The following is a 16,185-nucleotide window of genomic DNA, read 5'->3' as shown; positions in this document are numbered from 1 at the left end:
TAGAAAGTCTTATAAGAAATCACGACATTTATTTTACTTATATTTTGAATATCAATTTTATGGATACGTAGTAATGTGATTCATGTTGGAGAAAGGAGCTGAACTTTCTATTTAATGATTGTCAAGTGAAATAAAACAGATGCATACAAAACTTATAAGAGAGACAGATATTCATAAAAAAATGATCCTCAAACAATATAAAATAAGTTTTTTATAGACAAGTAGGTGATCAGTCTTTGCCTGACGAACTAATGACTAATGGGTATAAGACATGCTCCGTTTCGTATGATCAAGCATTCTATAGAAACATTATATCTACAGCTGGAGAAGTCACGAATTCTGGGTTAAGAACCATGCGTCTACGCAGTGGTAGTACGACGATTAATGATGAAAATTCTATTAAGTAATTAATAAATTAGGGTTGAAAACAAAATAACTGTGAATCCAATGGCGTTATTATTCTAAATTAACATTGTCCTCAGTTAGTATCCGCTTCTTCGATCATTTTTAATTTTATAGACAAGATGACCAGCCTATCGTGACTGACACATGGCATCGACGCTTTTGAGATATGTCAATTACATTTTCCTCACGATGTTTGCCTTCACCGTAGGTCCAAGTACAAATATAGAAAGTATTTCCATTCACAGCCGTAATTCAAAGGCACGACCTTCGGGAGGGTCGATCGCTCAAGCAACTATTGGTAGTTGTTTGCTTCTTCTAAATATTGTATTTTACAAGCTCATATATTGCAGGATGTCTTTGTGAGAGGCTGGTGCCTATAATAGGATTGTAACCAGCCTTCCATCGAAGAAACAAACACTTATTTTTAAACAAAACGGTAGTTATCAAATTATACCTTTATAAGTTACACTTCTGCAATGGCTATAATAACTTTTTGGGACAAAAATCTGATAAACAATAAATGTTGTTGTTACATTTTAAATAACTTTCACTGCAACGCATTTAAGAGGAATGCATGCGTTACGTTTAGTTTTTTGCAAAAAAATAGGCCAAGAAGTTGTGAGTGAATATTGTAGCAGGGTATTTTGTTGCGCATAATAGGACTGTAACCAGCCTTCCATCGCAGATATAAAATATACAAACAGATTACTATATACTATGAGCAAACTAAAGTAACAAAAAAAATAAAACTAAACTGGTTGTGTGTGAATATGTGTAATTGTGTGTGAATTAAATAAAAATGTGTGAAAGATTTTAATTTAAAGTGGGAAATGGCTATGGGAATCTAAAGCTCTGTGCTCTTTTCGGTCAAATTTTCAATCTAAATTTGACAATTTTTGACAATTAACGCGTCCAAGATAATAACATATAATAATATGAATAAACATATTTAACCCTTATATAATTAAATTAGACGTGAATAACAAGTATTCCAAATAAAAGGTTAGTACATAAAAAGTATAATTAGTTGTTTTATATTAATAAGTTACGACAAACGGTTGCAAACAATTCCGTTAAATCTATAAATGGCAGTTAAGATTAGATACAATTCATCCAGCATCACAACAGGCGTCATTTATTTATTTACTATACATTATCAAGGGTACAACTACAAAATATTATCTTTAACGCATAAATTTAATATTTCGTAGTATCTACTTCAGTGTCTCCCAAACTTTTTAGAGCCCTACCCCACCTTAGCCTTTCTAAAATTCTTATGCCCCAAAGATTTAATATAAAAAATTTTCACTTATGAAACTTAATTGAAAGGTTTTATGGAGAAATTACACGAAAATTATTATTAAAACAAAGTAAATTTTCAAAACATAATGAAAAACTGAAATTCAAATTCCAAATAATTTTAATAAATTTTTGAATCAAACAATCAACATGTTCGTTGGCCTACATTGGAAAACACTGATCTACCCCATTTCTTCTTCTAGGCCCAGATTACGGTAATCGTCATCCAAGCCGGTCCGCATGCGCCTTCTGTACCCATTCGAGTCACTCTGTCAACAGAGGCCTAAGCTGTAGTCTTGTACCTGGTCTCGGTGATCCCAAAACTTGGTAATTGGTAAGCCTTCGTCGTTCACTTGTTCGTAGCATAATATTCATTTGATAAACGAGGCGAAGGACCACGTGGATTAAATATTGTTAAAACACAGGCAACACACTAGTAATTTCGAAAAACCTACGTAAAAGTATTGTTTTTTGTTAATATAGCTTTTAAACATTACAAACAAGAAAGTTTTTTTCTTAACCTACCCAAAAATTTAATTAAAGAAATAACCAAGTTATTGTCGAAGAAAGCCGATTTTTTTTTCTTGCAAATTATCTTTTACCCTCTTATTATCTATTATCCATATATTTTAGCTTTAAATGAAATTGTGTTACACTTTTACGATTTATTTCAAGATTTTATTCCTACTCATGAGGTTATTGCTGCGCAATTTTTGCTATATACCTGGTGATCTATAAATGCTGTATCAGAAGCAAATAAAGCGATCGAAGTATTCTCGCGGCTTAACCTCTAAACACACATCTAACAATTAATGTGGGAACAAGGTCACATCTGTTGGGATTGCACGCATGCGTGTCAACAGAATTAATTTAGAAAGCCCAGTTAATCATATACTTGGCATTAGGAGCCAGGATGTTCTGCCAAGAATAAGCTGCAGTGCAGTGCTTGCAGTACTGCGGTGTCGGCACAGTCCAATCGTTGTCATGTTGGACTTTGTGAGGTCCGAGGTCGATATAGTGAGCGCTCTGTTAGTGTGGTCGCGCCTGCCTCGGTGCGCGGTTGTGTTACGTTGCTTGTAAATCGGTATTTATAAACAAACGAAGTGCTAATTATTTATATCCGTGTGTTTAGGATATTTGATGTGCAGAAATTAATTTGTGTCACAGACCACAGTCCTTGTTGTAAAGCGCTGGTTGCAAATAGGTACAGAGTTTAATGCGTGTTTAATATACAAATAATATAGGTATAATATGCAAAATTTAGGACCATACTCTTTTGTATATTACATTATAATAAACATTAACTATGGGAAGATATTATTGAAACAAAAATTTCTCTTTTATTATATTAATAAAACAACATAAAACGCTAATACGACAGTGGTTTGATTTTACTTAAATTGATGTATTTAAATATCAAGCATGAATTTAGCGTGAAGTTTTTTAAATATACTTTCTGTAAATTATAAATGACACTCAAATATTTTGCTATTTCAAAAGCAATTTTGATTCGCAAGATATTTAAAATACCTACGCTGTCAATCTTCTAAAAAGTTTAAGCTATTTCTATAAACCAATCATTTCAAACTTAATTTAAACCAATAATTATTTACAATTAAAAATATCGTCTAAGCTCTATACTCTATAGTTTGAAGACACGCTGAATATATTGATTCTTCTTATTCTTGTCTTGTTAATTACGCTTACCTCTAACAAAATCCAACCAAAAACCCATATAAAACTGTTTGTTTTCAAAATCTAGAACTCAGTACACAAGAGTAAAAAAAAACAAATGAACAGTTCTTATATTTTAGAAAACAATAGACCGTCATTTTTTAAAGATTCGGAAAACTTGGACATTGTCCAAAAATATCTTCTTTACTATTTAATGCCAAGAACAATAGCTTAAACTACGAAGTACTAGGGCATGTTGTAAATGAATGAAAATTGCATTATTAATTCATATACGTTACCACAATTAGTGCCTGTTTTTTTTTTATTTAACATTACTAGTTTTATTTCTATACTTATGTGTTTTAAATACTTAGATAGCCTAATGGACACAAGGTTTTTTTTAAAGTAGACATATTAAACTCGTTCTTAATAATTTCTATACCGTAACATAAAATTAGCTTTGAAATTTTTAAAACGCGACACCTCATGTAACTTACATTAGCTTATTTAAGAAAATTTAATTATAAACAAGAACACTTTTATTATTTTAATTATCCATTCATTTCTCACCAAGTCAGTTACCATGTTTTATTAAATTTGCCTGCAGACAATGTGTAGTCAATAAATCTATAAACTAGAAATCTAAAAGTCTTTCCTTAAAATCTATAAACAAATTCAAACCCGCTAAACAGTATAATTTTTGTAATGATGACATTTAGACACATATACATATGTTATAGAAAGGATATACACGCGTAAAACTGACATGATAAGAAGGCGTTTACCAGATCCTTGAAACTTCCTCACAATCCAGTAGTCCGCAATATCGCACGCAACTCCCGAGGCGACTCTTTGTATTGAAGACGTCGCATGGGTCGGGAAGCATTCGCTAATATACGATGTAAATACATTATGAAGGAATAAAGAAAATAATAATAGCAATTAATTGACACAGCAAGATTGCTAAAATCCATCAGTCCGATTTCACCAGTGCTTTTCGAAGTATAAAAGATTTAAATCGTCTCAAGCGCGCCTAATTACGTAATTACCTCGATTTTGCGTTGAATCAATAGTTTTAGGTGTTATACGGGACTCCACAAAAACATTCCTATTAGGTTTCTTATTTTATAGAACAGGGCAGGGGCTCATCTTATGTTAAGTGAGCCGACCATGAAAACTCAATGCCAGAGGGCTCGCGAGTGTTGCCGGCCCTTTTTCTCTTCTATTACAGTGGCAGGTGGGCAGTTCGTTTATAAAGTTTGTTAGAAGTATTCGGATATTACGTCATGCACCTCCTACATACAATCACGAATCTGGCTATAAACGTACTATGGTAATAGGGACCGGGTTAAATATTAAATCACCTTATCCGTTTGTAAGAAGATTGGTTTGCGTAATTCAAGCAATTTAGGTTGAATTGCTCCGCGAACGATCCTCACATTCTTCCTAACTAGTTTGAACTTCACTATCATGTCAAGAACTTTGTATGAAGTAAAAACGTCCCCTTACATGTGGTTTACGCATTTCTGTCACGGATATATTTAAGCAAATTTTGGCCAGACACGTAGATTTTTCGATGTCTGGTTTTATCTCCTACATACGTCGTGTGTTAACTGCGCACTTAAAACTTGCTTTGAATATAAGTTTAAAGGATAACGCGAATATATGTTTCCTGGCTTCGGCTACTTTATAAGCCCATACAAATTAACGCACGCTTGGTTGTTACGGAGTTATTTTAAATATCGATTTCTTCTTTGATAATCATTAAAAAGCTCTGCAAATGCTGTATTTTGAACGGAGTTGCTTACGTGAGAAAAAAATTCACAGGAAATATTTATGGCAACGAAAATCCGTTTTGTAACGAATCTCTTTGATGCAAGATGAATTCAATTTGTTTTCATCTCTTTTGCGCGGTTAATATTTATTGAAGTGTTTGTTACTACCACTGTTGCAAACAAGTTTATTTTTCTTAAAATAATTACGTTTATTAGTAATCATAACAATCAAATATATATTTATAATATTCTGAACCTAAATAGTAATAATAAAAAGAAATTTCAAAAGTTCGGTCCCTGTGGAACTGTACGTTTAAAGTTTATTTTTATAGATATTGAAATTTTATTTGAGTTTCCTTATAAGGTTTTTGTTCAAACGGATTATATTAAAATTGCTATATATTTATCGCAAATTATTACAAGAACTTATAGACTTTCAACCGCTAAACAATCAAAGCGTGAACATTAAACCATGGGGGTAATAAAAACGTCACTTTTTTATGACGGTGATGCCCTATAGTATATATCTTGACTGGTCCGCTTTTTAGATTATTTAGCTTATAACGCGTTTGTATCCAGTGTAACGAACCTTTCGAATGTATTTACAAACTTTAGGTTTGCGGAACTAGAAGAAGAAGAAGCCATTACCCACGTCAAGTTTACGTTATACGTATGGAGAGGTACTAGAAAAACATCAATTTGTAATCGTGTTTGTTCTATGTAATAAAACTATACTAACGGTAAGGTGCGGTGCGTTTAAAAATTAGGTCGTCTTTGTTTAACATAGGCACAGAAAGCCGTCTGTCTCATATGTAGAGCGTTGCGGGTTGTAAAATCATATTTTTACGATAACTAATTGTAATATTTAAGTAGGAAATATTTTTATTCTTTTTCTCGCTTTTGGCCGGAAGGGCTTTGACAGCTCAGCTCGGGTTGTTTTGCCGAGCGTACACCGGCCAGCTCGGCCGGCATGAGTATTTTTCCGCTATTAGCGCAAGATGGGATTGTGGTAATTCACCGAAGGATTGAAGCTCACTGGAGTGACCGCAGTACGAAGTTAGGGACCTCGCCTTTCGTAGAGTTTTTGTCCTAATCTGAACAGCAACAATAAATAAAAAAAACTTGGAATAATTATAGGATTATAGTAACTTTTAAGGTTACAAAAGAAATATTAAAATAACCTTCATAATTATGCAATTAGTTTACAGAATCCCAATGTTAATTTAAATCAAACCATAATTAACGCAACCTTGCGGGTACTTAGAAAATTACGTAAACGGCTTTTAATCGAAAAAGTGTAATTATCTCCTTCGTTGACGTCTGGATGTCCAAGGTGTCGTATTATTCGAACTTGCAGGAAATAGCAGCAATATTTTGTTGAAATATAAATACTTTTTAGTAAATTTAACCTCATCCCTGAGGTCGTAGATTCAACCCCGGTTGTACACCAACATTTAACATTCGCTCAAACGGTGAATGAAAACATCGTGACGGAATCGGAAGTTTGATAGTTTGTGTATAATCAAAAATCAAACCTAATAATATTACGTGCAATTTCAACGAAATTGTTGGATTGTAAAAATAATCTTGGACATGACAATTGTAGAGGCTAAGACGGCAAAAACTCCATACTAAATTTGTAAAGTTGCCACAGACATCGGTAGTACTGTCTCCTATTTACCCCTCTCCTTCAGACTTCATAGCGTCCTAGAGCGCTCCTATTTTAATTAAAAAATACTTTTCAGCACCAGACATCGGAGTATGTGAACAAAAAGTGTTAAAATGTGATATTAATTAAAGTGCGGACGTAATAAACAGTGATGAATAAACGTGGCAAGAGAAACGTAGGCATGATAAGGCTGGGCAGGTGCGTAGCGTTTTTGGCCGCCGCTGCGTTTTTGCTGCCATTCACAATTCTTCTTATGGTAGCAGACCAGCAGTATAACTTCACGTATAACTCCAAACGTATCTTCTATCAGGAGGTAAGTAATATTATATTTAAGCATGTCCGTCGTTTGTAGTTTAGATATTTGTTTAACGCTTGTGATTTATGTATTTGTTTTAAGGTTAATAATTAATATGAGATAGATTCTAAACTTGGTTAACGTTTTTTTGGATAAATGTATCCATCAAGCTAAACTGAATCTGAAGCTTAAAGCAATGACATTAAAATAATGTCATGTCATTAAGGTGACATTCAGGTAGGAACTTAGCGCGAACTATGGCTTCATATGTCAAAATCCATTTAATTTTGACGAACGGGAGTCAGACTTAGCGGTAAGGATCGTTTGTGAATCTCACCCATACACCTAAGTTAATATAACCTAACATATTTCTATAACTCATACCTCAGAGTATTTTTAATGCTGTTATTGCCCCGCCATGTGAAACCAACTGCCCACTAAAGTATTTCTGAACCAAATAGACTTAGAAAATAACGTACCAATTCTTAAAAGGACGGCTCGTAACCCCTTTGGCATTTAGTGTCCATGGGCAGAGGACTCACTCAAGAGGATCACTTAACATCAGGTGAATCTCCTGCCCGTTTGCCGCCTTTTCTATAAAAAAAAACTCATATTTATAGAAAAATTAATTTGATGCAATTTCGTGTCTTGTCAATACTGAAAATTTGAATCGCTCGTGTGTATTCTAATTTATCGCCTTACACCAAACAATTCTACTTTTTAATTAAGATCACAAATCTTGCATGCTTCGTGTTGTGTCGTCTTATTGAGGAATTCGGTATAAAAATTTTCTTCTTTTACAGAGCGACTTCTATAAAATAAATGGGACGTATTACGCTCCCGTAACGACACCATTTTATCGGACACAGGTAAAAAAAATCAGACGTACGCGCACTTGCTTTCAAATAAAAGTCTATAGACGACTCCGCACGAATTTGACACATTGCTGTATCATATTTAATTTAACCTTAACAAAAGCTCAGTTGAAAAGCACTCTTTTAACTAGTCTCGTCTCTTTTTGTCAAATTGTATTTATGCTGTGATGAAAAGAGACATCAATACTTAAAACCGTGTAATAACGGAGTGTTGAATGAGAAAAGGGCTTGCTTACAATGGTGGAAGAAATAATACTCTGTGCTCCGCTAAATTAATCTATTACGCTTACGAAAGATGGTTTGTAATTTTATTCCTTAAATTATTTTTAACGGTATTACATGTTGTTGACGATACTAATACAGAACGAAAGTATTAGTATATTATTAATCTAAGTAAATAGAAGTTCTTTTTATCTATATAAATGAATAATCGGAAAATAAGTTGCTAAGCGCAATACTGGAAGACGGCTGGCTGCGAATTACTGTTTTTTATTTATTCCTTGAAGTTTTAAGAAGATTTTATTAAGAGAGCAAATGTTGAACCACCTCACATAAAAACCAGTTTGTTTTCAACTAATTATTGAAAGAATTTACTTTTATTTAGTACATAGGTTTTTATTACGGTCTCCATATACTCCATATACGGTCTAGCGAGATGTTCCATATCGTAACTACTACAAAGGTAGCTTCAAGTACCAAATAAAGTTTTCAATGTTAAAAAATCATATTAAGGCAAAACGAAGTTCGCGATTTAAATATATTCCATTATATCTTTTCGATTGCTATTTTAGCGTAGTTTCGTTTCATAGTTATTTTTCTTGTAGCACATTAAAATAATAATGTGCCAACACAGAAATGAAACTATCTTATCGTTATGAATTTTATTTAAGTTACTTTAACTTTTAACACAATTGATTATACTATTTAAAAAATAATAATATATTTTAACTGGGTCCAGTTTGTGTTTCCACCACACCAATTCCAATTGTGTTGCCTTTCTACTTAAGATCATTTATAAAATAAATAACAGTAAAACCTATTACAGTGATTTTTGTATATTTAAATATTAAAGAGACACAATAATTGAAGCGCTATCACACAAGACTGTTCACCAGGTTTAATTTATATTGATAAAATAAATAACAAAACCTACTTAATAGATATTACAATTGCAACAGACTACAACATAGGAGCCAAAGACAAAAAATTTAAGCTAATATTATCCAATTGGAATTCCCTAACGAATGTCGTATCGTTATAAGCGAAACAGGAATAGTAGTTAAAATGATTTCTAAATGCATTCAATAATTAAATGCCACTATAGATGTCACCATTCTCCAAAAGCAGCCTGTCATTCAAACCTCATATAAAGTGGTCGGAGATACAGAATTCCTACATCGAACCACTACACTACAGAACACGATCAATACATAGACTACAATTATAAATAGAGACGTGAGTGCCTTTTTTCTCGAGATGGGGCATTGTCGTACTGTATGTACGCTGTGCAGGTTTTAATATATATATTATAAATAATATTAACAAAATCAGCGTATGAGTAATATCGAATAGACCACGAAATTATGTTATCGGAGTTACCAGAGAGCCTTCTCGATATTTCAGTCTAGGCTTGATACATAATAAACAAACCAAGCAATATTGGTTTTATTACTATTAGTGCCCAGGCTTCACAAGGGCAACCGTGACCGTGAACTTTGACAGATTATATACTTAAATCATCGTCATGAATCATTCTAGATATTGGTAAAAACAGTTTTGAGTTGTTTTTTGTCGCGAACAGGTCTTGTTTTTTTTAGAAAATCAAAAAAGGTGCCTGACCGAAAAAGCCCTAACCGATAAGTCGACTGGCTGCCTTCACACCACTCTATCCACAGCTGTCTTAGTATGTTGAGATCCATAATTTTCTCTCATTACTATTCGGTTTTCTCCTGGCAATATGGCTAAAATATCATAAAGTAAAGTAAAAGTATTTATTTCTTTATCGTTAGGATAGTGTTCGTAAGAAACGTTTTCATTCTACCGTTTTTTCTATGACTTTACATATCTACCAAGAAAAGTCATTTTCATCAAGTTAATTTTTCGAGTAAATACTACGTACCTATTGGTAAACTGATTCACAATTGGTTCCATAGTTATATAAACTATATATTTTAGACTTGAAACTGGCATAAAGTTAAATCAATTTCCATAATTGAAAAAAAATATGATTAATTTGTTTGGCATGACTCTGAGGTTCCAAAAACAAACATAGACACAGCGCACGCTTATAACACAGAGTGTATTATACGCACACAACCCTACCTTCATACTCATACATTCACGACTTTTGTTTGATTATAATTATGTAACGCTAAGACAACATTTTCTTTAATAAAATGTTTTAAACAATGTACCACGGAATAATTGTAATCTAGTTAACCACAACATAGCTACACATAAATTTTGTCACAAGCATACATATTTCTGACATTAATAAAGTTTTATTATTATTAATAATGCAACACTATCAGCAAGCTAGTGATTGACACAGAATTGTTGTCTATATAGATAATTTTACCACACGACGTAAAAACACTTTTTTTTTAAATATTGTTGGCGGGTTCCTGAAATTGTTAATGTGTCATTTGAATTTTTAATAATAAAATTGAAAATAAACACTTGTATTGGTTCTACAAGAAGTTCTAGTAGCGAAGATGGGAGACAAATGGAAGAATGGAGAGGAGGTCTTTACTCCCTCGTAGGTCGTGTACTAATATTAATTATAATACCATAAACTTTATGCAATCCTTATATACTCAAAAGTATGGCTATTTTTATTTTATTCATTCTACAAACATGAATCGACAATCTGAAATAATTATTAGAATCTTGTCCAATAGCTTATTATAAAGTGTTAATTTCTTCGCGATATAACACATATTTTAACTTCCATTTAAATAATGTGTAAAATCTTCTTGACTGTTTAATAAAAAGTATAACACATTATTCCCATATAATTATTATATCATAACAGTCAATTCAGCCGTTTATACATATAGTTTATATACACAATAGTGTACAAAACTGCGTGTATAGAATTTGTCCACAATGCATTCAAATTCCTTTTAAAATTATTGGGGTTTTTATACAAAAACAGTATACGTGTCATCTACGATAAAACTAGATATTCTATAACATACGTACTGGATGACATAATTGTATCTTATAAAGGCCTAAACGTGTTGTACACATCTATATCAGTTATCTAAAATGCTATCCATTATACAACTGAGCGTTTCTTAAGGCAGTTTTTGCCGCTTATCACCACTGCAGTAATTACCCAACCGATTCGACTTAAGGTTATTCAAGAAAAAAAGCTTACCAACAACAAAAGGCCGGCAATGCACTTGCGAGCTCTCTGGTATTGTGAGTGTGGCCGGCGGCATTACTTAACATCAGGTGAGCCTCCTGCCCCTTTGTCCCCTGTGTTATATGGCTAGATGTTATATATATAGGAGGGGCAAACGAGCCTACGGGATGCTATAAAAGGGCAGTCATCGCAGTACATGGACACCCATTTCTTTATACGGAAACACACCCACGTTTCTGTTTAAAGATCTTAAACTTTATTTATTTATTAACACTTCGTTACATTACAATATATACAAAAATTTACACAATTAAATGAAAAGGAGGGCCTGGCTTTCGAGCGATCTCTTCGAGGCAACCACTGTGACTAAAGAAAAAAATGTATTAAATTACATAAGATAGGCAAGAAATGCAAAAATACATGTTATACACAGTTATTAAGACAAAACTAAACAGGAACAAAGAAACAAACTAAACTAAAAAGATGATGCATTAAGAATAAAAAGTAAAAAGACACAAATCACGATAATTTAAGATAAGTCTTACGTCAGTTAGTAGTTAGTAAGAAACTTTAGTTACGAATAGAATAATAATATTTCAGATACTCTAACCCTTAAACACATTTATATTTCTATCTCTTTCATTAGGTATCCCATTTTTGGGAAAGGCCTCCTCCAAATTCCCTCCGTTCCTCTCCGCACTGTGCCTCTCTCTGATGACAGAGTAGTACAGGTATGAACCTGTTGCAATAGCTTTTTCTTTAATTTGGTATATCCGCCTTCTAAGTTGCCTTCCTCTTTTTCGTTTATTGTACCCTGGATTTTGTTGCAAGCTGGTTTTTGTAAACAAATACTGAAAATAAAATGTATGCGCAGACGCATCCCATTTGCATAAACGAAGAAGCGGGTGATATCTGCGGTTAACCATTTGACTTGGCGATATGCGATATTAAACTTGCGGTTAAGGTAAGAATATTTTACCGTTATAAACGTGCGGCTGAACATCTCTTTTATATTATTGTAAACACTTCCAATGTTTCTCAGTATAATGATGTGTGGAAGAATTTTGATATCGGTTGAGGTGATGTGTTTATTACGGACTAGCTTCATCCTTATTAGTAAATTAGGTAAGACTTTACTTATTAGTCTTAAGTTAGTTTAGGCCGTAATGTTTGATTATGTTATAGTAAAGACACATGTATAAAAAAGACTAGATTTAGCTCTCCAACTGGTATGAACAATCATTATGGCAGCTTACAGTGCCTAATCCAAAGATTTGTAAATGTTCTACTGGATACGAAATAAAAAATGCGACATAAAGAAGCGACTCTAGTATATAAAACGTGTGTGGTTTAAAGTAAAAAAAACAGTGTATATAAAGTCAATAAAAAAGTATAACATCTCTTTATTATGTCCTATATCCGCTAGATGGGACAGAGGGCGTCCAGAGTTAGTCTCTATCGCGTTCGGTCTTCAGCCTCGTAATTCACGCTCCACGTCTTTCCGGCTGTCTTTGCCTCATCTATATTTTTTGCTATATTGATTGGGACGCGCTTCGGTTTTCCTTGCGGGATTTAAGCGCCTGCTTCTGGATATGATTGAAATCTCCTTGAAGTGTATGGCCAATCCATTTCCACTTGCGTGACTTGATCTGCTAGCTGAAGGAGTTCCTCGTCGGTGTTCCCAAAGCTTCTCGTTGGAGATTTTCTCCATTAGACATCCAGCATACGACCAACACAGCACTTGACTTAGACTATGAGCCGGTGCGAAATGTCGTTAGTGACCTTACAGTGCGCGCTGCGTATCGACAATTATACGAATTTTCAGATTATTCATGGCGCCAAAAACTACCACAAAATCACAGAAATATATCTAAAAACAAATGCCTATATTTGAAAATTAAATTATCACGGCTTTCGAATAAAATTCGAATTTCGAATTGTGCCCCAATCCATAGATAATCTGTATGGTAATGCTGGTTATAGCGCGGTTTGGCGAGACTCACCAATATTCTGGATATTGGTGAGTCTGATAGCGAGCTAGGTCTGGATATCCATAGTTGCTTTCACAATTTGAAATCGATTTTCCTATAGTTTTTATAATATATTAATCGATATATTTTTTTATCACTTCGTATTTGTTAGACTTATAAGTGCTTGTAATATTAAATCTTATGTTTTATTTTTCTTAAGTACAATTAATACAAGATTAATTAATCAGTGTGCCGAGAAATATAAATAAATAAGGTAATAATACCTTTTTAGGTATGGTCCTCAAATTTCTGTATCGGTTTCATGATCATATGTCAATCTAATAGGTGATCAGCCTTCTGTACCTGACACACGCCGTCAACTTTTTGGGTCTAAGACCTTCCTCACGACCTTTTTCCTTCACCGTCCGAGAGAATGTTAAATGCGCACATAGAAAGAAAGTCCCTTGGTGAACAGCCGGGGCTCGAACCTACTACCTCAATGATTAGAGTCGCACGCTGAAGCCACTAGGCCAACACTGCTCTAATTAAATTTATATTTGATTATTATGCAGTCTTGCGCTGTTAAGAAATATATGTATATAGTGTCTCTAATACATGGCAAGGCTCTGCGTGATTCACCTTTGGCATCAGTATCATAATAACAGGTTAATAACAGGTTGGGTCACTATTTGCGGATTACCTAACACTGTTATCAATGTCAGATTTCCCTAGTATTTATTTTTCATATTGACGTATTTGACGCAATGTGTTAATTTTCAACCCATTGCTTAAGCATTTGACTAGATTATAAGGTAAATAAACCGCAATTGGTGTCATTTACTCAAAAACAAAGTGTTAAAAATACGTAAAATCCGTAATCCCTGGGGATGATTTAAATAAACAAGTGAAATTACAAGCAATTAAAAATAAGTGAAAGTTCGTGAATATAAGTCTTGGTTTAAAGGTGTTACCAGGCAATAAAATCTTTTAAAAAATGAGTAAAAACAAACCCGCGATGTGGCCCTAATAAATAAATCGTATCGGACGTAAATGTCGCTTGGGTGCCGTGTGGGCTATGAGTGACTCGTGCTTCTTGCCATCTTCGAACGCCTACTGTTTCGAGGTCTTTGACAACTCCACCTTTTTTCTTCCTTTTTTTTGTGTGGAAATGCGTTACGAATTCCTGCGACACGGCTGCGTCGTGGTGAAATGTTGTGTGGGACTCGCTGATGTGCATACTAAAACCTCACGGCGCCATCAGCAATCGCTCGAGGCAGGACCCGGTAACAGCGTAGTCTTGTGCACATCATCATCACACATTGATGTGGAATGGACGTTGGCACAGCAAGGGCCATTCACATTGGCCAATTCGCGCTGATTTGTAAAGCTGGGGAAGGTCGGGTACAATGCTTGACAACTCCACCAACGCAGCCACCAGGCTGTTCCGTCAAGATTAATTTTAATTATTTAATTAAAACACTATAATGACCATTTCGACCTTAATAAAAAACGTTTAGTTACGTGATAATTACGATGTTCCATATAAAGTCGTTAGCTATGGTAAGAAATACCACGATAAGTAAATTCTATGTTTTATATGAAGGCCGTTTTTTGTAGTATATGCGTGGGGAGCTGTTATAAGTTGATAGTTGTAATAGTCATGTGTAAAAAATGTCTCAAGTAAGATGTCTAAAATAAAAGCTCGGTTCATTGGTATGCAGGTCTCATCTTTCGGTCAACGGTAGCGGAATTGGTTACTGTACAATACTGTTATGAACAATACATATGAACGCGGACAAAAGTATCTTAAGTGTTACATAACGTAGTCTACAGTAGTGGGCTGATCAACTTGAAAAAAAAGCGTTGTTATTTGCCTATATGATAGCTCACCCGTTATTTAGTTAGTAATTTTTGGTTAATTTCAAAATATTACTAGTAAAATCTGAAATTGGAAGTGTGTTAAAGTTAAAAAATGTTATTTTTTTAAAAACCTTGTAACATATACTCTTGATATAGTACTCGTCTATATGATGTGGCGAACTTTTATAAATAAGTAAATGGTCTGAAATCTGTCATAGGAGCGTGAATTTATATCGCAATTTGAAATTGTTACAAATATTATTAAGTCAATTGTCATTTTGACAAAAGATGACGCGCCATACGCTGTGCATGACGTTACCATTACGTTTGAGAACTAACAAATGAGCTTTTACCGTTTATATCATAAATTAACCTATTTATCATGGTCACACAGCGTGTAATTTAAAGTATTTTCCAAAACAATTTACGAATTAAATTTCGTGGTTCGTCGAGCACCTAAATGATCATTGCTTCCGTTAATTCGCCTATTTACTCAAATAATATACAACAATGTATAATCTAATTTAAAATGCTATAAATGAAATTGAAAATTATCTAAATTGTAGAAAAAAACATTGTACAGTGACATGGTAGTAATAATTTGATAAATATATCAATCAAATCCGGTCCGAAAAGTGTTTAGTTAAATATATCATAAACTATGTTCATATATCTTATAATAAACTTAAGTGAATATATCTATCTTATATAAAGTATGTATGTCGCAACTAGCTTAATTAGCCGTTCAATTAACAGCCGAGTCTCTTTACTAAACAGCGCCGTTCAACTAGAGGCCTAAATGATGTTCAGCCATTTGATCAAACAGGTAGGTAAACGACTTGAATCGATGACGTTACACAAAATAAAAATATAAAACGTACGACTTGTTCATTTATTTCGTCTTATGATGACATGCTGACGTTCGGTTTTTCTCATTACCTCAGTCGATTAACAATTGATACTTAACGATTGAGGCTCAACTCTTGAATGGCG

General features: G+C 33.6%; 1 protein-coding gene across 6 annotated transcripts in view; it reads left to right on the top strand.

The window, feature by feature from the left end:
• The first annotated feature begins 2,017 nt into the window (after positions 1 to 2,017).
• The window catches only part of LOC123713536 (carbohydrate sulfotransferase 11-like), a 41,209-nt gene continuing 27,041 nt past the window's right edge, over positions 2,018 to 16,185 (top strand). The window contains exons 1-3 of one of the 6 annotated variants that reach the window (XM_045667252.1): positions 2,018 to 2,038; positions 6,899 to 7,135; positions 7,921 to 7,986. In XM_045667252.1, the coding sequence (XP_045523208.1) occupies positions 6,974 to 7,135; positions 7,921 to 7,986 (228 nt within the window). In that variant the 5' untranslated portion in view covers positions 2,018 to 2,038; positions 6,899 to 6,973. Of the gene's footprint in view, positions 2,039 to 2,667; positions 2,949 to 5,593; positions 5,834 to 6,898; positions 7,136 to 7,920; positions 7,987 to 16,185 lie in introns of those variants that run through there. The other 5 variants (XM_045667250.1, XM_045667248.1, XM_045667249.1 and 2 more) reach the window with 5 other exon arrangements.

This window comes from Pieris brassicae, chromosome 8 (assembly GCF_905147105.1).
Source record: "Pieris brassicae chromosome 8, ilPieBrab1.1, whole genome shotgun sequence".
In the NCBI taxonomy this organism is placed as follows: domain Eukaryota; kingdom Metazoa; phylum Arthropoda; class Insecta; order Lepidoptera; family Pieridae; genus Pieris; species Pieris brassicae.
This window is presented reverse-complemented; position numbering and strand designations above follow the sequence as displayed.